Source organism: Mirounga angustirostris, unplaced genomic scaffold, assembly GCF_029215605.1.
Source record: "Mirounga angustirostris isolate CCGP_5_RB_7025 unplaced genomic scaffold, mMirAng1.0.hap1 SCAF_1, whole genome shotgun sequence".
Classification (NCBI taxonomy): domain Eukaryota; kingdom Metazoa; phylum Chordata; class Mammalia; order Carnivora; family Phocidae; genus Mirounga; species Mirounga angustirostris.
In genome coordinates this window covers 63,903,313-63,926,425 of record NW_026991709.1, presented here as the reverse complement: position 1 = coordinate 63,926,425, position 23,113 = coordinate 63,903,313, and the positions used below count along the sequence as shown (strand labels likewise).

The window sequence follows — 23,113 nt, the reverse complement described above, 5'->3', positions numbered from 1 at the left end:
CACAGACCCAGTGGTCTACAAAAATATACAGTAAAAATTTTTTGAATATATATTCTCATTATAAATTATACACATATACACATGTATATAATTACACATGTGTAAATTATACACATATACCACTGTATTATATATAATTATATATAATTTCTGTTATATATAACAGAAAACATACAAAATCATAGAAATTACAAAATATACAATAGAAAGAAATGAAAAAGAAATGCTAATAGTTTCTTCTAACACCTGTGGTTCAGTACTTCAGTCCTTGGTGCCCCCCAGGGTGGGGCACCCCACTTTGGAGACCCCACTGGCTCTAGCCACATTGGCCTACTTTCTGTACCACTATGAGCCCCTTTCCACTTCAGAGCTTTTATAATCTCTGTTCTCTGTGTTTGGAACATTCGTCCCCCAGATCCTCACATGACTGGTTCCTTTTGTCAAAAGGTCTCAGTTCAAAGATCACTTCCTCAGAGACCATGGCCACTCTGTACCAAAATAACACCACCAAATCATTGACCATTGCATTAACCTGCTGTGTTTTCTTCACAGTGTTTGTCTTTGAAGTGATAATGTATTTATTTGTAATCTTGTATATTGCCTGCCTTCCCAACTAAACCATCGCTATCTGCAGGGCAGGATCTTTGCCATTTTGCACACTGTTGTGTCCACAGTGTGTAGAATAGGGCCTGGCACCTAGAAGTTGCTCAATGCATATTTATGTTTTAATGAATCTTGGGTATATCACAATCTCTCTGGCCTTATTGCTCTCATTTATTAAACAAAAGTATTGGATTCTATGACTACTAAAATCCTTCCAATTTGAAATAGAGCCCTATTTCCAAATCTAAAATTCCAGAGGGTATGGCTTCTTCCATTTTGTGTAAACATTAACTATGCTATCTTACCGAAGTCCATACGAATTCATGACAAGAACATTTAAATGAAATGCACTGTATAATAAGCATTAGAGGCAATCAAGAGTTAAAGTCTCACGAGTAAACTGGATTTCAACATACAGTACAAAAGATGATCGAGGCAATGATCACAAAGAGAAAAGGCATTTCCGGGTTACGATCAGGAACGGCTTTAACACTAACAGTCACGGATAGGATTTGCTGTCGAGTAGAACATTTCCCAAAAGTCATTTATTCTCCACAATGGTTTATTGGTCTGTTTTCCTATTTTTTTCTCCTCATAGAGGCAGCATAGAGTTAAGGAAAGAGCAATGGGCTGAAAAACTAGGTTCAACATTCGGTCTCAAAGTTACTAGTTGTGTGGCTTGGGGCCATTACTAAGCTTTTCTGGTTCTCCGGTTCTTCACATATAAAATAAGGTTGATGACATTATTGGTTGTTGTGGTAAGTCCATGAGATGATGTATGGGGAGCGCCCATTCCTGGCATAGAATAAGTCCCCAACCATTTACTGGTTGATTCAAAAGAATGAATGAATGAATGAATGAATGAATGAATGCATCTTCTCACCTACCTTCAAAAAGGATTTATATAGCTTATGATAAAAAATACATCTCTAGTGGGAGAGTTAAAATAAAGATAAAAGAAACATTAGCCACTCCTAAGTATATAACCAAGAGAATAAAAACATGTGTTCACACAAAAACTTGAATTCACAGCAGCATTATTCATAATAACCAAAAAGTAGAAACAACCCAAATGGCCATCAACTGATGAATGGATAAACAAAATGTCGTATAGGTATACAACAGAAGAAATATTATTCATCCATAAAAAGGGAGGAAACACTGACATTATGTAACAATACGGATCAACCTCAGAGAACATGTGCTAAGTGAAAGAAGTCAGTCACAAAAGACCACATGTTGTATGATTCCATTTATATAAAATGTCCAGAAGAGGCAAATCCCTAGAAATAGAAAGTAGCTTTGTGGTTGCCAGGGTCTCAGGGGAGGGCGAAATGTGCGGAGACGGCTTCATGTGTATGGGGTTTCTTTCTGGAGTGATGCAATGTTCTGAAATTAGATGGTGGTGATGGTTGCACAATTCTGTGAAAACACTAAAAGCCACTGAACTGTGTACTTTAAAATGATTAAAATGGTGAATTTTATGCTATGTGAAATTTATTTCAATAAAAATTTTTTTTCAAAGGAAGGTTATAAACCACATAGAGGACAGGGTAGGGGTGGGCACAATTATGCCAGGAATCAAAATTGGATGTTAGTTGCAATTGATTATTCTGATGGTTATGCTTGTTTGTTCCAAATACATTAGCTAAACTAGAAAAGAATGCTTTAATCCGCTAACACAAATATTTTGCAGATAGGGTTCTCATATACCACTGGTTCTCCAAGTGTAGACCCTGACGAGCAGCAGCAACATCACCTGAAAACTCATTAGAAATACAAATTCTGGGGAGGGGGTGGGGTGGTGGGTATTAAGGAGGGCACATTCTGCATGGAGCACTGGGTGTTATACGCAAACAGTGAATCATGGAACACTACATCAAAAACTAATGATGTAATGTATGGTGATCAACATAACATAAAAAAAAAAAAGAAATACAAATTCTCAGCAGCATTCCAGACAGACTGAATCAGGAGTTCTGGGGATTAGGTCCAGTAATCTGTGTTTGAACAGCCCTCCAGGTGATTTTGACGTATGCTACTGTTGGAAAACTCACACAAGTGGTAGTTATAAGGCTTCTTGACCGGGGCGCCTGGGTGGCTCAGTTGTTTAAGCGACTGCCTTCGGCTCAGGTCATGATCCTGGAGTCTCGGGATCGAGTCCCGCATCGCGCTCCCTGCTGAGCAGGGAGTCTGCTTCTCCCTCTGACCCTTCCCCCTCTCATGCTCTATCTCATTCTCTCTCTCAAATAAATAAATAAAATCTTAAAAAAAAAAAGCCTTCTTGACCAACTAGACTTTTGATTTTTACAAATTAGGCTCACAGGAGTTCAAGCAACAGAAACCAATTCATTCCTAGTGTTCATTATATCATTATGAGAGCTATCGGAAATCATAGTCTTGCATCTTATCACATCCAGCCTCAAAGAGCTATGTCGTTCTCACCAACATGGCCACAGAGGGTTTCAGCACTAACCAGTTTCTGCATACGCGTGCCCACAATACACACTCATTTTTGTAGGCCTAGTGCCTGGTGCGGGGTAGAACAAAGTAAGCACTCAAGAAATGCTTGCGAAGAGAACACATTCTGAATATACACGTGCATATGACCACGCTGCCTCTTAACCCCTTCACATAAAACTCCAAGACGAAGACCTAAGGGTCTTCTGAAATAGCACAATGAAAGTAAAGGTGAGGGAGGAATGTTTCCTGTAGATAATAACCCAGAGAGTTTAATAACTCACTAAAACCAACAGATTACTCCAGCACAGAACTCTGCATTCAAGGGATAGGTCATGTAGACAATGCTCAGAAACATGCTACAGCTGCCCACGAACACATCTTGCTGCACACAGACCCGTGTACACATATGCACGATCCCCGGATGCTGACACACGAAGTAGTCGGCACACACGCCCACAGCCAACGCCCAGAGCTCGAAGCAAGCCCACCCTAACTTCTTCTTGGGCCCCAGCACTAAGGCAAGGAAGAAGGACAGCCTGCTGGGGAGTATGCCAGAAGCAGTCGTTACCATTGTTCTCCAAAGACCCAGGTGTGCCATTGTTAAAGATTTGATCCACATGATTCAGTATGAACTCAATCACCACTTGCTGGACCCGAACTGCAAGGAAAGCCGCGTCTCCATTGCACCCAGTGGCTTCGATTTCTTTGGATCTAAATCATGAATGAAACACAGTCAGTGAGTGAGTCTGCCCCACAACAGAAAGCGGTCAGGGGGAGCCCGTGGGCCTTTTGTACAAGCCCCATTTCCTAAATGCATACAGTTAGTTAATCTCTAGACTGTTTTAACTATTTAAGACCTATTAAGAGGCCTCCCCAAAGGCTGTGAAGCCTGAACAAATTTGAAAGCAATGACCAGGTACCATGCATCGCTAGACTATAAACACTGTATTTGTGAATATACACGAATTGATTTTTTTTCTGCATAGGATCTCCTTCCACCCCCACCCAATTGTTCTGTGGGTCAGGTCATCATTTGTGAAGTCCTATGAAGCAGTGACCCCACCAAAACTAACAAAAGCCAATGAGCCCTAAAGACCAGAAAGGCCTCTTCAAGAACTTATAACATACAGACCCGTAACTTTAGCCATATGCTGGTTGTAGCCAGAAAACGCCTTTGGAACCCAGAAGTTTCCAGGATAGCAGACAAACAGCTCAGGCTATTACAATCGTCCTAATTTATATGTGTTACAAATGACCACTTAGCTACAGGTGTGTCTTCACGGGCCTTCGTTTCAGTTGGTGGGCTGCTTTGAGCCCATGGGGGTGGTGAGAAGGTGAGGGTACGGTGGTTACCTGAGCAGGTTTGGCGCCCACACCAAGGCCAGATTCCTGGCATGCATGTTGGTCTTGCTGCTGAAGGAGGCAATGTGGGCCAGGTGTCGAATCAGGTATTCCAAGGTCCTGTAATGGTTCATTTTTTTTTTTTAATTTTTTTTAACAAAGAAACTTTAGTGCCTGTGTAAAGCCTGACATCTGGAGATGATTTCTATGTTTGGATTTAAGAGATTCTAAATATTTCTATCTCATGAATTTTGAAGGAATATCAGGAAGGTATCAAGACTGATGGAAATAATCTTCTTGGCCCTAGGCATGCTGGCCCAGGGTGGAGACGGGGAATGGTTTTGTCAGAAGTCAGTTGAGGCCCTTGGAGAGCCAGAGGCAGTTCCCTGGGCCTCCTTTTACCCAGGCCACCGCTGCTGCCACATAGTCTTGAAACTGGTTCTTATCTCTGCTCTTTCTGGAATTATCCCAGCTGCGGATAACCTGGTCCTTGTTAGTTGGAGAGCTCATCTCATGGATGAATGACATCTGTTACTGTAGGAAGTTCTTTGTTATACTGCATCAAAATCTGCCCCCTTGTAAAAGAGGCTTAGAGAACCCTGGGAAAGGTGGTAAGATGAGGGACTAAACTGTGAGAACAAAATGGAAGGATGGGAAGATGTGAGGGATGGTATTGGTGAGCCAACAGAGAGATCAGTCAGCCAGAAACTCAAGAGCTCAAGCCAAACTCTTCTTAAAAACCCTCCCGGGGGCGCCTGGGTGGCTCAGTCGTTAAGCGTCTGCCTTCGGCTCAGGTCATGATCCCAGGGTCCTGGGATCGAGCCCCGCATCGGGCTCCCTGCTCAGAGGGAAGCCTGCTTCTCCCTCTCCCACTCCCCCTGCTTGTGTTCGCTCTCTCGCTATGTCTCTCTGTCAAATAAATAAATAAAATCTTTAAAAAAAAATAAAATTAAAAAAATAAAAATAAAAACCCTCCCGAATTCCAGAGATTTGTTCATGCTATGAATCTGGGTAAGAACCTAGGATACCACAGCCAGTGAGGCTGGCTTGTGTGATCAGAATGACTTCCTGTGAGACTCTGAGGGGGGCCCCACAAGTGAATAGGACATGGGCTGCCCCTTCCCGCCAATGTCCCCGGGCAGGCACCGACGCATTCTGAGAAAAGTTGACCTGTTCACCCACCTCAAAATACCACAGGAAAGTTATGAACTTGTTTCCTTTTATGACACCAGCCTGCATCTCTGGTATTATACCACCTTGAGAGGTCACGGACATCTTTTACCAAGGATTCTTACCTATAATGGGATGGGGGAAGCTCCTGGATGACATTCTGGATGCGGGCCAGTTGGCCTTCTTCCGGGCAAGGTGACACTGCCTCCTGTGGGGAAGCACGTGAAGCAGCCCAGTGAGTGCTTGAGAGGGTGGATGCCCACCTTGTCTCCTGGCTTTATTTAGGTTTCTGGTACTCCAGCCTCCCAACCAGGCCTAGAGATCATCCTTCCAAGAGGCATGCTTTTCTAGTAAAAACAAACAACTAAAACCCGAGGGTTCGTGATGCGAAGCATCTAACAGTGAGTGCACACGGGGACATGTGGATTGCTCGGGTCTCTGTGCGTCCTCAGAAGGTTGTTAGGTATCTGACACAGGTGTAGAATCTTGGGTGTGTGGTGTGGCAGAGAGAGGGATGGAGGTTCACACTGGGAGAGAGAAAGAGACAGAGACAGAGAGAGACAGGGATGACAGGGTGGCTCCATGTTTACTCAGTCAGCTGTCTTCTTGGGTGCAAACAGCTGCTTCCTACCTGGCCTGACACAATTCCATGACCTCACTATTCAGTGGCTCATCTACTGTTATAGATGCTGATGTGAGGAAGCAGGGAAGACGAGCCTTCTCAGCAGACTAAGAACCTTGTCCCTGAGACCTCATGGTCTCACCTGGACGTGCTCTCTGGTTGTTTCCTGTGTGGGTATTTGTTCTCCTGAGACAGGGAAACCAAAGGGATCCCATGAAAAAAAAAAAAAAAAAAGCTGTTTGTTTGTTTTTCTCTTTGCTTCTTTTCCTGCTTCTGTTCTTGCTAGGACCTGCACCCCTCGCCTTACACAGGACTTACAGAACAGATAACATATGTCCTCCTTGCAAAGGAAGAGAAGTTAATGATCTCTTTGGAGGCTTCCAGCACAATAGATGACATCTAAGGAGTGACCTGGGTTGTCATGACCAGTTTCCAAGACCACTGACTCATCAAGACCCCTTGGCTCCAGGGCATAAGTGACTTACGGAGTCTTTGTTCCTGGATTACTGAGAGGACACATGCACCACACCTCAATAAAAACCTCAGGCCCCAAGTAAAGATGAGACTCACTCTTTTCTCCTTTCTGAGTCTTCTGGAAAATGCTCTGTATCTACTCTCTCCATGTCTTCAATAAACTCTACTCTTCTTCTTGGCTTGCATTTGATTTCCATCCTGTGACAAGCCAAGGACCCTCTTGGCTGGTCCTATGGGACTCCCCACTCTGGGTCAGAGGACCCAGGCAGCCTGCATCACTTCAGTCTGCCGGGTCCTTCAAGGAGAGCCAAGGGCATTTGTAAAGGCAGTGTGATCACAGGCTTGCCCAGAATTTCTGCCTGATGTAGATGTCCCTGGGCAGATGCCAGTGCCCTGTCCTGAGAAGCTGTCCTGCCTGTGCCCAGGCTCAAGGTGGCCCCTTCCAGTGCAGTGGCCAAACGCTCAGGAACTGCAGTGTGGGAGCAGTACCTAAGTGCAAGGTCAACGGTAATCACATCTTTCTTTTTTTTCTTTCATATGCATATACCGTTGTAACCCCACCTAGATCAAGACACACTTTAAAGACAGTTCCTGAGCTCATGTCAATCCTTAATAACCCCGAATTCACAGGCATCTGTGACTTACAGTCTTGAATTTCCTCCCAGTGCCAGAAACTTACTTTACATTTGTATATAAGGAAAAGTCAAATCAGGACATGCATTCTTCACTTTGACTCCCAGTAATGAGAATTTTTAGGCACAGAAAAGAAGGAAATTGATTGGGCACTTTCTGTTATGCCAGGCCCTGTTCTAGGCCACATTTGCGGTGTCTGGTCTGCTTTAACTTAGGAGGAGAGGTCCTAAGTGCTGCCCCAGCCTGGACTTCCCAACTCCCTTACTTGTCTCCATTGTTTCCCACAGCCCTCCCCACCATTACAGATACTACAGCACGTACTTAGTAATTAGGCCTGTTGCTTACTGTCAGTCTCCCATGCTAGATGGAAGCTCTGCAGGTGTGAGGAGTCCTAGCGCCTAGAGCAGTGCCCGGCACCCAGTAGGGGCTCCCTCCAGATCTGTTGGCTTTGTCATACTCCATCTAAGTGGGACATCATGCCAGGGCTTTGTCCACCCATTTTTTCCCCCTTTCCTTCTCTCCCCTCTCCCCTCCCCTTTTAATTTAACTGAAGTAAAACAAAGACACCAACTATTTTTTCAAAAGCTGTCAAAATTCTCCACAGGGGAAAACTTGAGATTTTGCTTCCCAAGCATTGGTGGGAGAAATGAGGCACCGGGAGGGTCATGGTCACAGGTGTCCCAATCTTCAGGTGGGGGTGCAAGCCTGAGAATAGAACCAGCAGAAGCATGATCTCTGTTGCAACCCTCAATTTTTGAGATATGGAGGAGGTGGAGGGAGGGAATAAGATCGGGCCTGGAGTAGGAACACCAACACCGCTGCTTTCTTCCTGAGAAACTCACAAGGGGAGCCAGGGGAGAGAAGCTCCTGAGGAAGGAGGGGCTGTGTAATGCTGTGTGGACCCTCCCACATTCTGTCCTGCAAAGGGGGAAGGGTGGGAAGCCTCTCTTCCTTTCAGCAAACTTTGTACAGTGCTCCCCATTTTCTAAAAGTGTGTCTGGGGAATAAAGGTGCAGGTCAATTTAATAGCCCTCATGGAAAGTTTCTTTGATATTTTAGGAAGCTGTTAGTCATCTTTGTTCTGAGAGGTTGGGCGGGTCTTCCCCTAATGCCTGCAGGTCCCATTTGGGATTCTTGTTTATTTCATTGTTCACAGCCTCTTCCCCCGCCCCCCCCCCCCTTCAGAAGCCCTCTAGATCCTGTAGTTTCTCCTCCAGGGGTCCAGTCCTACAAACTTATTTTTAGCTCTCTGTTCCCCCATTAGGTTGGCTGAACCTATCATCAGGGAGTTGGGGGAGGGGAGTTGAAGCTTTGCCTACCCCAATATTTTGCCTGAGAGAGAATTTCACTCAACTTTTGCCAAGCTAATCTGGCTAAGAGTTAAATCTTAAAAGACCTAGGATGAATCTGTTGACTATTCGTTCTCTTCCAATCCGTATCAATAAGACCGGCTTCCTGCCTGCCCTTTGAGGACTTGGTCCAAGACTGGCCTCTCCCTCCTGCTGGTGGGCCCTTGCTCTTGTTTTATCTGTTTACCTGAACACGGCTGTCACCCTTAGAGCTCAAGTCCTGCTGCCGGGGCAGCCGTGTCACCAGGGGGGACAAACAACCCATGTCTCTCCTTTCCAGTTGCGCCCCAGCTACAACTCAGTAAATTATTTTACGCAATTAGACTAGAAAGTAATTCATGCCTGTCATTTAAAAAACGAAAGCATTCAGAGGAGTACACAGAGGAAAGTAAGCCTTCCTGCCGACCGCAGATCTTCGGAGGTTGTCTCCAGAGGCAACCTCTGTGTGTCCTTCCAGACAGTCCTTACCTTTCCATCTTTGTCACACACGTGAAACAAGCCTGATTGTGACAGAGAACTTGAACTACCTCCATTTGACCTCAAACTTTCAGTTGATTAGGTTCTTCTTTCCAGCTTATCTCTTAATTTAGGCAAAAGACCCTACAGGCAAAGCATCCCCTGAGGGGAATGAAACTACCCCTCAAGCCATAAGGGCAAGACCCTGTGTGACTGACCCCAAGACAAAGACCTTCACTGCCCACCTGCATGTTCCCACCCACCTTTGCCCCACATTTTCCTTATATAAACCTGGAAAGTACCTTCGGGACTTTGGAGACAGTCTTGGAGACACTAGTCCGCAGCCTCCCCACTGTTGGCCTCACTGAAATAAATTCCTTTCTTGTTCCACCACCACTCACGTCTCTGCCTTTGGATTTCGTCAGTGGCGAGTGATGGAACCTGGCCCCTGTGGCACCCCAGGAGTCAGGTGCTCTTGCAGCCCTGCACCCTGGCTAGAATTACGTGACCTGGCCCATCTGCAATTTCCCATCATCCTGGTGTGCCTGAGATTAAGGGTTTCCTGGGACATAGGACTTTCAGTGTTAAAACTGGGGTGGTCCTAGGCAAACCAAGGGCAGCTGGCCCCTGCCCCCCCCAACCTTGCAGCTATCTTGAGCTCCCAGCCAGTCTGCTTTTGCCTCCTGCCACACACTAGTAGCCCACCCCAAGGGACCTTTCAAATGATATGTCCACGTGGGTCCACAATCCTGTCAGCAGAGGCTTACTAGGTAAACATTTTCCAGCAGCTGGAGAGCAGGAAAAGGAAACACAACAATGAACAAAATGAACACTGTTTCTGCCCTCAGGAAGCTTACAACTGAATGAGGGAGACTGATACACAAAGAAGTTATTTCAATATAAACTCAGTATAAAATTAAACACCTCTCTAAACTGCCTTCTCTAAAAATCCCAAATCAGCAACTTTTCTTTTGGGTGTAATAATTCCAGCTGAATCAATGGGATCAAAATTGAATTTTTCCTAAAATGAACTTTTTTCTGATAAAAATAAAATGTAATATAGTAGGCTGAACAATTGCTCCCAAAGATATCAGGTCCAAATCTCTGGAACCTGTCGATGTTACTTTATTTGGGAAAGGAGTCTTGGCAGATGTGATTCAATTAAAGATTTTGAGAGGAGATGATCCTGGATTAACTTGATGGGCCCTAAATGCAATCAGAGCTATACTTGTAAGAGGGAGGCAGAGGGAGATCTGACACAGACAGAAGACGAGAGGACCACGCCATCACGGAGGCAGAGATGGGAGTGATGTGGCCACAAGCCTTGAGTGCGGGCAGCCACCGGAAGCCGGAAAAGGTGAGCAGCACTTCCGAGCGCCCCCCCTGACCGCCCCCCCCCCCCCAGGGCTCTTGACCTGGGAGAGTACAAATTTCTGTTGTTTAAGCCACTAAGTTTGTGGTGATTTGTTACAGCAGCTACAGGAAACTAATACGTGTGTTCAAAATTAAAATATGAAATACAAAGGAATTAACAATCACTTGCTATCCTACCAGCCAGACATACTACTATTAACCTCCTCACATTCGAAGCATATAAGAAGCAATCTGCCTGACTTCCCAGCACCAAATACGACCATGCATCACTTCCTATTCAGTTGCATATACTGCTTTCTTCCATTTCACTTTACATTGTGGCCGATAAATACTCTTAAGAAATGCAACTTTTCATGGCTACCCAGGACCAAAAATAATAGATTTATTATCATTTATTTAACATATCCCTTGTCGTTAGACACATAGATACTCCCCACATTTTGGTATTATACTATTGCAATGAAGCATTTAGAAGTCCGTTACTTGTATACACACCTGATTATTATCTTAGAATGTAGTCCTAGAAATAGAGGTACTATATTTTAAAAATATGAGCACTTTAGGATTCTCAGTAGTAATTTCAAATGACTTTCTGAGGTGTCCAGCCAATTCACACTTTCCAACATAGAAAACCATAGAGGAGCACCTGCTGGCTCAGTTGGTAGATCATGCCACTCTTTTTTGTTTTTGTTTTTGTTTTGTTTTATGTTTTTTTGTTTTTAGATTTTATTTATTTATTTGACAGAGAGAGACACAGCGAGAGAGGGAACACAAGCAGGGGGAGTGGGAGAGGGAGAAGCAGGCTTCCCACGGAGCAGGGAGCCCGATGTGGGGCTTGATCCCAGGACCTGAGCCGAAGGCAGACACTTAACGACTGAGCCACCCAGGCGCCCCGATCATGCCACTCTTGATCTAAGGGTTGTGAGTTCAGATCCCATGCTGGTGTAGAGATTATTTGAAAATAAAATCTTAAAAAGATAACAACAAAGCACCATAAAAGAGCCAGTGTCAACACAGGATTGCTGCATGAAATACTAATGTTAAAAAATTATTTAATATGCAAATATATTTTTCTAATACATTTATAATTTTTATTTTTAAATTAAAAAATTTTTTCACATTTCAAAACTGTCTATCTACAGTGCCTGGGTGGCTCAATCAGTTAAGCATCTGCCTTTGGCTCAGATCATGATCCCAGAGTCCTGGGATGGAGTTTCACATCAGGCTCCCTGCTCAGTGGGGAGCCTGCTTCTCCCTCTACCCCTCTCCCCTGGTCGTACTCTTTCTCTTTCTCCCTCTCTCTCAAATAAATAAAATTTAAAAAAAACCTGTCTACCTATCTGACTTTTCTCTTTTAAATTGACTAGTTATACACCATGTTATATCAGTTTCAGGTGCATTTATAATTTTTTAAAAACTATATTTCTTCTACGAATTGTTTGTTGAGGTTCTTTGCTCATTTGTTTAGCAGGTGGTTTTTGTTATGTGGGGCTTTTTTCTTTTTATCAATAGGTAGGAGTTCTGTATAATTAAAGAACATTAATCTCCTGTCATCTTTATTGTAAATGTTTTTTTATAGTTGACCATTTGCCTTTTAATTTTGTTAATGTGTTTTTTATATAGAAAAAAATTATGTGGGGCGCCTGGGTGGCTCAGTTGGTTAAGCGACTGCCTTCGGCTCGGGTCATGATCCTGGAGTCCCGGGATCGAGTCCCGCATCGGGCTCCCTGCTCGGCGGGGAGCCTGCTTCTCCCTCTGACCCTCCCCCCTCTCATGTGCTCTCTGTCTCTCTCATTCTCTCTGTCTCAAATAAATAAATAAAATCTTAAAAAAAAAAAAAATTATGTGTAGTTTAGTTTGTTACATTTGTCTCTGGTGATCTTTTTCCTTTTGCTTTTGTTGTTAGAAAGCTTTCTTTCCCCTGAAATCTGTTAAATGGTAAGAATGTAACTTGACTTTCCTCCTTTCCCAATAGTCAATTTTCCTAATACTGTTTATTGAATTCTTTGTTAGCCTGGGATGCTTTCTTTATCTCATATTAAGTTACTGACTACCTGGGCCTACTTAGGAGCTGTTAACTCTGTTTTAAAATAGTATGGTAGTTTTGAGACAGAATATTAAATCTTTCCTTCTATTTACTAACCGTACAAACCCAGACAAGAGTGTCTCTGAGCCTGATCTGTAATACACTCATCTGTAAGAGACTATAAAACCTACTTTATAGAGTTATTCTAAAGATTAAATGAAATAATATTTTAAAAAGCTTATCATATAGTAAGTACTCAATAAATAAACTCATTATTATCTGTTATTCCACTGAGATAGTATTCTACTTTAGCTGTGCAAGTGGGTTTAAATAAATCATTTTAAGAATGTGTGACAATGTTAACAGAGCTATTTCCATATTCCTGAAGGTTTGCTTATATTATCATAATCTGTTATTGTGACCAAAGAAATCAATTAAATGATAAATTTTTCAACATAGTTAACTTCACTAGGTCCTACTTATGTAGAAATCAGTTGCACAGCAGAACATTTATTTTATTTTTTAGTATTAATACCATGTTAGATTTCCTAGAAATCTGATGACAAGTTGAAAATAATGTTGCTTTGGTATTACTCTGTTGCTGTGGGAGAAGAGAACGATTAACAATTTTAGGGAACAAAAGTGGGAAGAGATAAATCTGGGTTTTGTTCTGAGCCTATAAGCAAGATTTAACAAAAAAACATATTTCTGAAGTTTCCAGATAAGAATTCTTATCTACTCCCAGCTATCATAAAATGAAATTTAGTTAAAATAAATTAGACTCATTCTGTTCTTTAACATGATGCTATTCTATTCTATCATATTCTAAGATGTATTATTATACTGATAAAAGGATTAAAGCTATGTAGAAAAAGACAATAAAGTCTTATGCACAAATTAAAACAAAAATAAGATATTTTTGGTTGATTCAGATTGGCAAATAATTTAACAAATTAGAAATACTGAGTGTTAGTGAGGCTGCAGGGAAAAGACCATTCTTAATCTCTCTGGAGAACAATTTGACAATACATAACAAAATTTTAAGTAAGAGCTTTTTACTCAATAAATCCAAATCTATGATTTTTTTCCTAAAGATATAAACAGAGAAAAGGATAAAGATATATATACAAAAATATTTATTATTATAAAATCTAAGTGTTGAGAAACAAAAAGTCAAAATGTTCATCAGTAGGAAACTGGCTTCAGAAATTCATTGCGCATATGAGAAAATACTCTGTAAAAATAGTGTTTCTCTATTTGTTAGTACAGAAAGATGGTCACATTGTTGAGTTAACATTCCAAAGCAGCGATATATATAGTACTGAGAAGGGAAAGTGGGGAGAGAGAAAGAGAGAGAGGGAAAAGGAGAAAGATCTGTAATGATGTCTCCTGAAATGTTAGCAGGGGATATGCCTGGGGTGTGGGATTTCCAGCGATTTATACTTTCTCCTTTACACTCTCCTGTATTGCTTTCATTTTTGCAATAAAATCCCATTTTGATTTGGGAAAACAAAATAGAACAAAAACACTAAGCGAGGAATAAAAGAGTGAAAGAAATACCCACATGTTAACAGTAGCTGTCCTTGGATTTTAAGAGAGGAGACAAAGGGTTCTTTACTACTTCCTTCCATTTTCCAAACTGTTACCAAATATGATTACTTTTAAAATGAGGAAATAATCACAGATTATAATCTGGCCGACTCACGTGAGACCCACAACTTTTCCTCCTGGTTCCCAGGAAAGACTCCTCTATGGTTTCAATGGCTAGAGGCTGCCATTATATTTGACGTAGCCACTCAGAGTGGAGGCTCATTTGCCTTCAGCCTTAGGGTCCACAAACCCCTGACACTTCACATCAGCTTGCATATGTGGCTTCTCCAGTAGTCAACCTCTAGGCCCAAGTTCTTTGTGTTTTGGCCTAATTTTTTTCATTAAAAAATTAACATACTTTTAGTAGATGAGATTTTGAAAGTAACAGTCTGAAGAAGCAGGGAAAACTATAATCTCATCATTGAAATAAATGGCTATTAATCCTTTGAACATCTTTCTTTTTAATCATATTTTAATGTAAAATTATGCATCTTTTCTTTTCTGGTTATCATTATGAGTGTTTCCCTCTATTATTGAAAACTCTTAAATATATTTTAATGGTCCAAACCCAACTTTTAAAATGCATCCACTTATTCCTATATCGTTTGGAAGTGAACAAACTTTTATATGCTCAGAATAAGTTTATTACAGGAGCCATGAGAAAGATTGCTTCCCATGTTAGAGCCTAGACCTGGTCCTTATCAATAATTGCAATTCCTCCATAATCTTAATTGCAAGCACCCCCCTGACCATCCAACTCTAACAGTCTATTGACCTCATTGGATGAATAATCCATTGATAATACTTTTTCACTGTCACTCAGTGCCTATGGCCTCACTTCCCCTGTTATCCAGACAAAATTCCATGGTCAACTATTTCAATCACTCTCCTGCATACACCCTCATCTTCCTCACCCCCCTTCATTAGATGAACCTCAATCTTGGTTAAACCCATCTCTCCACCTACTCTGCACCTCCACCCCAGCAGCCAAACGTTCAAGCCTGATTTTTAATGCTATCTCTACAGACATCCTGTAAGCATTTATTCTTTGTACTTTTCCTACAGGTGCCCCTATTTGGTGACCACACAGGTGCTAGTAAGGGATTCTACCCATCCACCCTCCACCAACCCAACTCATGGGCCCAGCCTGCTCTTCCTCTTGGCTGCATTTCCCAGATTCTTTTCTCTTTCCAGCTTCCTGATCTCTCCCTTGACTTGGGTTTGTTCTCTCTCCCTTCTCTACCTGCCTACCTCATTCCCCAACCCCCAAAAGAACTACAAAAGGAGAAGCCTGATGAAAATGAACTAGCTGTAGGTGTACATCTGGAGTCTTAGGTTCCTGTCCTGCTGTGTGACCTTGGGCCAGTCATTTCACATCTCTGGTGCTTAGCTTCCCCCTATACAATGAGGCACATTTGGTTAAGTAAACACAGAGATAATTCTAATCCAGCTCTTGAAACAAATAAACATGATTCTGAAAATCTAAGAAAGGAAAAATTTAGCCAATGGACCCACTACCTTACTTTCCTCACTATAGTATCCTACTTCCATTACCTGGCTAAGATAATGTCAACCATCTGGTGAATTTTATTATTGTTATTTTAGTGTTGAAACTCTCCTTGGCCCATCTAGGAGTCCCACCCAATAACCATAATGGAAATCCAAACACTCACCGTGAATTTCTCATAGAGCTCATAAGTCAGGAGGGGGTTGGGCAGCTCCCTAAAGTAGAGCTTGCAGAGTGAGCCCACACAGTGGATGTCCTGGAGGTACACTTCCCTTGTCAGATCTGGACATTGATCTGAGCCAAACTCTTGCCTGAAACAACACAGACAGAGACATAACAATCCCGAGAGCATGTGTTCCATGTCAGCAGCTGCTTGGCTGCTTAAGGGTAAAAAGACCCTAAACTGCTGATCTGACTCTGTTTTTGACCTCCATCAAGATGACCTTCTCTTCCCGGCACAAGGAAACTCCGGGAAGTCTTCCACTTCAGGTCTGGATCTTCTCTGTGAAAGCTGCTGTCACTGGAAAAACATGCCCATTTACAAATGGATTTCTCAGGGCATTATGTCCCAGTCTCAGTTATGAACAGTGGGGAAATATGAATTTTTGTTGCCAAAAAAAGCCTGTTGAGATTTCAGTTCTTCCAAAAGATTGTTCTAAATGAACTTCTCTTTCTTGGAGGAGAGACCAAAACCAGGGTGAGTCAGATTGTTATCATTCATCTCCATATACTCATGTCAACAAACTTGTTTATCTGGAGACTCGAACCCTTCCAAGCTGCCTGATAGTGACTCTCACAGGATAGATGAGCTTATAAATATCTTCTTATGAACAATGTACAGTGAGGTGTTTGGGAACAACATCAGATTCCAGGCCTTGTTTCTAACTGAAAAATATTTCTTGACCAAGGTGATGTGAATACACTGCTTCATATAATATATACTTACAAGTTAAAAACCTGTTTAAAAAAGTGACAAATTGGAGCTTTCATATAGAGGAGAAGTTAAGTTTCTTGAGAGAATTCATCTGGTCAGCCGAATAGTGGCAAACTCAACGGGACTCACAGAGCCAGCATTTCAAAAACGGCCCCCTGCCCGGTTTCCTGTCACCTGGTTCTGGCCCTTTAACAAAGAGTGGGGAAATCCCTGATGCTGTCTGAACCTGAAAGGAGCTGGGTGGGGCCCTGAAAAGAAAACCTTGCAGCGCCTTATAAATTCACCAGTGTGTTTTTTGTTTCTTCGGCTTTTTGTTGTTTTTGTTTTTGTTTTTAAGAGAGCAGAAGAGCAGAACAAGAACAAATTTGGAGCTTATCCATTTATTTAGCCAAAATTTCCCTGCGGAGGCTTAGGTCTGTCCTTTAATGAAAAAGAATTTGGCTATCGCCCAAGTGTTCTCCCACCATACCAACTACTGTGTCGTCTATTTCAGAGCTAAGGGTAAAACATTAGAAAGTATTTGCTGTTGAAACTCTAAAAAACGTCACACAGGTAAATTAGTGAAATTATGTAAGTACATAGATCTGTTAAAATTGATGGTTGCAACAAAGCAATTAGTTTTTAACAGTCGCCACTTCTCCAGGAGTAAAAAGGATGTCTTATTCCTTTCGTGGAATGTCATTACAATTGCGATGGGGGGAGGAGGGGCCGAAAACCCAATCAGAGGAAGAAGACAGAAGATGAATTAACTGTACAATCTATTCAATTTAATGGTAACATGAATGTTTTTATTGTTTTAAAAGTCTACACTTATAATTAAACATAGAAATATATAAAAATAACACCTGATAAAACACTCTGTAAATATAATATATATCTACTCCCTTTATTTTATATATATAATACATATAAAACACACACATACATATCTGTGTTTTGCGTGAAGGTTATTGTACTTTTTTTTTTATTGTTTAAAGATTTAATTATTTATTTGACAGAGAAAGACACAGCGAGAGAGGGGACACAAGCAGGGGGAGTGGGAGAGGGAGAAGCAGGCTTCCCACTGAGCAGGGAGCCGGATGCAGGGCTCGATCCCAGGACCCTGGGATCATGACCTGAGCCGAAGGCAGACGCTTAGCGACTGAGCCACCCAGGCGCCCCAAGGTTATTGTACTCTTAATTCAATGTGATAGAAATTTCTTCCCCCAAATTCTAGGATATATTTTAGAATTGTTTAGGATAAATCTATAGAATTGGAAATAGTTCATCTACCCATAATTTTTTAAAATATCAACCTCATTGAGAGAAATGCACTATCGTGTAGATTTTTTATCTCCTGACCAAGTGAACTGTCAAATGTTGAGTCTGTGTCAACAGAAAAACTCGCGTCATCTCCAAGTTCTGAACAGGGACCTAACTGAGCTCTGGGTAGGCAAGTGAATACTAAATCACATTGTTCTAACTTGTGATCTAAATCATTTGAGTTCAACTGAATCCACCTAAGAAGGATAAACCTGGTGCAAGACAAAGAAACAGATTAAAAACCCTCAGGAGCTTTTGTTGGAAAGAATTACATCAGACTAGAGGATTTCCTGATTAGATTAAGAACACTTTGGCATCTGAAAACATCACACTGATCTGCTCTGCCAGCCCTCCCTCAACCCCTTCAGGTTTTTAATAGTCCCAGCACTGGCGGAGTTATGCACAGAGGAAGGACCGCGGGAGAATTCTTTTGGGGGCTATTCTTTCAGCTTACCTTAGCTTTTGTATATTTGAGGTGACTCCTGAAAGCCGATAAATTCCATCCACAATGCCATGAGTCTCTATAAATTCTGCACAGCTCTTCAATACATATGGAACTATGTAAAGAAAAACAATAAAGTATTAGATATAAGTCTAACTGTCCTTTAAAGATATCCTTTTAAAAATACAGGTAACTTCAAAGAGAAGCAAGTATGGAATGCATATGAGTTACAAGTGGAAACAATTACTTTTAAATGGTAGATGATACTCTTTTGTATTTAAAAAAAATCATGAGGTTTTGTTAAAGTTTAGAAAAGTCATGTGTTTTAAAAGTTGGTTGGATTTTTTCAAAGAATTTGAAAAATATGCAAACACTTAGATTTTGAAACCAGCAGTGACCTTGGAAATCCCACAACTCGATCTCCGCATTTCACTGGTTCTCCAAGTGTGGTCTCCTGACTGGCAGCATCAGCATCTCCTGGGAACCTGTTGGGCGTGCAAATTCCCAGGCCCTACTCCAGACCCACTGAATCAGAAATTCTGGAGGTGGGGCCCAGCAATCTGTGTTTTAAAAGCTTTCCAGGTGACTGTTGCATGATACAATTGTCTATATTCTACACATGAAGAAACCAAGGGTGCAGATAAGCTTACTTACCTCACTCAAGATTACCTGTTGCTTATAAAAAGTAATTAATACATGGGAAAATGCTTATGATAGAAGTCAGTAAAGAAAAACAAGGCACAAATTCAAATATACATTGTGAATTTAGCTATGTTAAAAAAGATGCAAAGGAAAAGAGACTGAAGATGTCTACTAGAATGTCAAAAGTGATTACAGGCTAAAGTGTTTTTTTTTAAGGGTGAGAACCAGGGGTGCCTGGATGGCTCCGTCAGTTAAGCATCTGCCTTCGGCTCAGGTCATGATCCCAGGGTTCTGGGATCGAGCCCCACATCTGGCTCCCTGCTCAGCGGAGAGCCTGCTTCTCCCTCTCCCTCTGCCTGCCGCTCTGCCTACTTGTGCTCTCTCTCTATCTCTCTGTCAAATAAATAAAATCTTTAAAAAAAAAATAAAGGTGAGAACCACCCTCCACCAACACCACTGAATGGGTCAAACCAGCCATTGATTGAATGGACCACCTAAAAGGGACCAACATAGCCCTTTGAATTCCTGCCACTCCAGAAGTTCAATGCCCAGGTAGAAAAGTCTGGATATGCTGACCTCTCAACACTGACCCTGATTGGCCCAGCCAATTCAGTGCCATAGAATGGCAGCTGTAGGCCTTTTGGATGGCATGGAGAGAGCAGCGAGTTACTTGCCACTTTGGTCCCTGGACAGATCCACCTGAGGTCCCTCCATAGAGAGTGCTGTGGATGGTGGTTTTTTATGGAGCTACCAAAGCCTTGGGCACCGAAGTCTTCAGTTGTGGAGGCGGTGGGGTGTAGGAACTCCATGAGCTAGAGCTGGGTTGGCACTGTGCTCCCTCCCCCTAAAATACACCCAATCCATGAATGCCTTCGGCTTAGAGTTAATGCCAACCCATTAATGCTTAATGTACATGATGGTGCCTGCACACAATTCCAAGTTGGGCTGGGCTTTTATGTAAGTAGACACCAGGTATTTAGACACAACACTCTCCCTGGAGTCCCTATTACAACATTTTCTAAACAATTCTCCGACCTTTTTTTTAAACTACTAACTGTAACTTTGGATGCTCAGTAAAACTTGTCTACTTCAAGTATTCCACCCATCTTTCAAAGGCTGTGCACCCCCAGGACCATTCCCCTCCAGGACACATCCATGTTTGGCCCTGGGCTCTCATGACCGGAACTGGGGAAGAACTTCTTCGTTATCCCAGGTGGGTAGCAGGCAAGGAATGGACTTGGGTTTGGAAATATTGAGAGCAGAGACCTGCATGGTAGTACTGCTCACTATGAATGAATACAGGGCGGGACCAGAGTGCGGTGGAGGAGGGGTTGTGAGGATGGGAAGGGGTCCAGGGCCTCTGCCTGGCTTCCACCAGAAAAGCTCTACTTTGATCTGTTGTATGAGATAGTGTTCCTCGTGAGATTTTTGTCTCTCACCCCATGCCTCTAAATAATAAATAAATAAATAAATAAATAAATAAATAAATAAATAAATAGGCAAAGAGAGTTCCAATGCTTAAAAAAATTGTTTTGGGTTTTTTCGTTTTGTTTTTGTTTTTGTTTTTGTTTTTAACCCCTATCATGCACAATAACGGTCAACTCTTTCCCTACCACACCAAGCTGTTGTTTTTGTAATCTGCCACATTTGGTTTATGGTTGAGAATACATGTTTGGATATCAAACTGCCTCTGTAAACTTGAGCCAAATACGTATGTCATAATCTGTCCCTCAGAGTCTACATCTGCAAAATGAGGATAATGGATCCTGACATATAATAAGCATTCTACAATGACAGTTATTATTCCTATTTGAAGCCTGTTTGTGATTTAAATTCATAATTTGTGAGAAGTAATCTTGGTGAAAATATTTTGCCTCCTCTCATCCAGTGGGTGATTAGGGTAGAGTGGATCAACCTCTTACCAGCTGACACTCATCTCTACTATTTGGAATGGCGTTGGTGTCCTTCTTTGGTTAAATATTTCTATTTGAAGATAATTTTGCTTGTCTGAAGTCTCTTTTCTATGCATTTAGGTGTGTCTTCATAACACAAAGGCAGCAGGATCCCACAGTACAGACTTTGAATTAGAGTCCCACGGCTATGGTTGGCCTTGGTGTGTTTTGCAGTGTGTCCCCGTACCGAGGTATATGGTTGCTGGGCCGTGCAGGGCACAAGTGGACTTAAGAGCTCTGAGCATTCCCAAGAAGGACTCAAGACAAAAGCCCTGGCCTTGAAGGGCCTTTACAAAACACTCTACAGAAGGGGTGGTGCAGGGTCACCAACCCGTCCTATCCCATTCTCAGGTAGGGCCCTCCCAGGACCATAGCTCTTAGCTGTAGCACCTCGGGTCTGTTTGTTTTAAAGGTGGAGAAAACACATTCCCGGATGGAGCCTCTGCCCTAAAGTTACTCTGGCTTTGATACAGGGGCCCTAGAACCTTTCGTCCACAGCTCTGTTTAAACAAGAGGCAATGTTAAAACAACTCAGGGGAGGAGGCCATGGTCCCAGTCTCTGAGGAGTGTTAGCTTCTCTGGCTTCTTCTCTCAGGCTGAGTTGGACATGCAAGGATTCTCCATCAACCCAGCAAATGGGAAAGGATCCACTTCATCTCTGTAATCATCTAGCTCTAGAGCCAGAGCAGTGGTTCTCAGACTGGGGCCCCCCTGGCCAGGTGCACCAGCAGCAGCTGCATCCAGAAGATTCTGATACGTGCTAAGGTTGAAGAAACACTAGTCTAGACATGAGCTTCACATACTTTTTAATGTGACACGAATCCCCGGGATCTTGTTACTTGTGGGTTCCAATGGGGGAAGAGTGTCAAGAATTTGCATTTTTAAGAAACTCCCGGATGATGGGAACACTGCCCACCTTGCTGCCCACACTTAGGGTAGCCAGGGTCTACGAGTAACACTGGTGCGTGGCGCTGCAGGGGCCACCAAGAGTTTAGTCTCAGTCCCAGATTTCTTTAGACAGTTGTCCCTGGAGTCCAACCAAGTTGGGGACACCCTAGGATTCTGGACACGGTAGAAGTTGGACACCAAATAGCTGAATGGTGATAGATGGAAAGAAAGCTTTCACTGTCACTTTGGGCATGGGAAGGAGTGATGCCAGAGGTCAGAGTCCCAGAGCTAGTTCTGTAGGATTTATCATGGACCCAAAGAACTTGAAGTCCCCTCCCACAGAGGTCCACACAGTTGCTGATTGTGATATAATGTTATAACTTCTTTGAACTGTTTCGCTGAAGGTTCTCAAAGACCCTTGTTTGTTTTGTTTTTCCTGGATCAGCAGTCTTAGATGTTAAATTTTAATCTGAGCACAAAATAAATCTTGAAGTAGTTTCTGATGGAAAAGAAAACTCTGCCTTTGATTTATGCCTTACAGTTGACACAACATTTTAAAGTCCTTTGTCTCATTTGATCCAACCTGGTACAACTAAAAGACATTTTGTACTTATACATAATGTGGGGCACTTCTTTCCTCAATTCCTAACCTCTTCAAGGGCTTAGTACAGAAAAGACCAGCAGTTAAATCATTTCTCTGAGTCCCCCCGGAAGTAATTTCTGCTAAGCTGCCCCGGTTCCCCTTGTGGCCCAGGACCTGATCAGATCTGGAGAGAGATTGGAACAAGCACAGTTTTGCTTGGTTACTGATGTGCTCATGGCAGCCATATGATGTCATAGTGCAAAGTGCTTTTGGGTTTTAGGAAAACATGGTCCTCTTTCCTCCCTGTTCTGGATTTTTGTTAAGGTCTTCTACTAATCAGATTTCATCCCCTCTCTGGGTCCTGCGTTCCTAATCTTTAAAGTGAAGTCTAATGGTGTATACACACAGTGGAATCCTGCTCAGCCATAAAAAAAAGAATGATATAGCATATGCATGACAGAAGCCAGACTATAAAAGAGTACATACTGTACACTTCCATTTACATTAGCAAATGCACACTAATTTATAGTCGGAGAAAGCAGGGGAGAGGCAGGAGGTAGGAATTGGGAAGGGGTCAGGGAAACTTTCAGGAATGAAGGATATTTTCATCATCTTGACTGAGGTGCTAGAAAGGACCAAGGGCCACGGGTGGGTGAAGAAGAATTGATACTTGCAGGAGGAAGGTAAAAGGGTAAGGGAGACAAGCCCCTGCACAGGGAAGAAATTCTCTGAGACTCTGCTGCTGTGCATTGGGCAGAGAGT

At 42.4% G+C, this 23,113-nt stretch overlaps 1 protein-coding gene across 1 annotated transcript in view; it reads right to left on the bottom strand.

Annotated features, from left to right (window-relative positions):
• The window catches only part of ARHGAP31 (Rho GTPase activating protein 31), a 110,197-nt gene that overhangs the window by 29,793 nt on the left and 57,291 nt on the right, over positions 1-23,113 (bottom strand). Inside the window, exons 2-6 of the mRNA XM_045902919.3 lie at positions 18,299-18,401; positions 15,775-15,919; positions 5,703-5,785; positions 4,420-4,527; positions 3,635-3,777 (exon numbers count right to left, since the gene is read on the bottom strand). Of these exons, the coding sequence (XP_045758875.1) occupies positions 3,635-3,777; positions 4,420-4,527; positions 5,703-5,785; positions 15,775-15,919; positions 18,299-18,401 (582 nt within the window). The remainder of the gene's footprint in view (positions 1-3,634; positions 3,778-4,419; positions 4,528-5,702; positions 5,786-15,774; positions 15,920-18,298; positions 18,402-23,113) is intronic.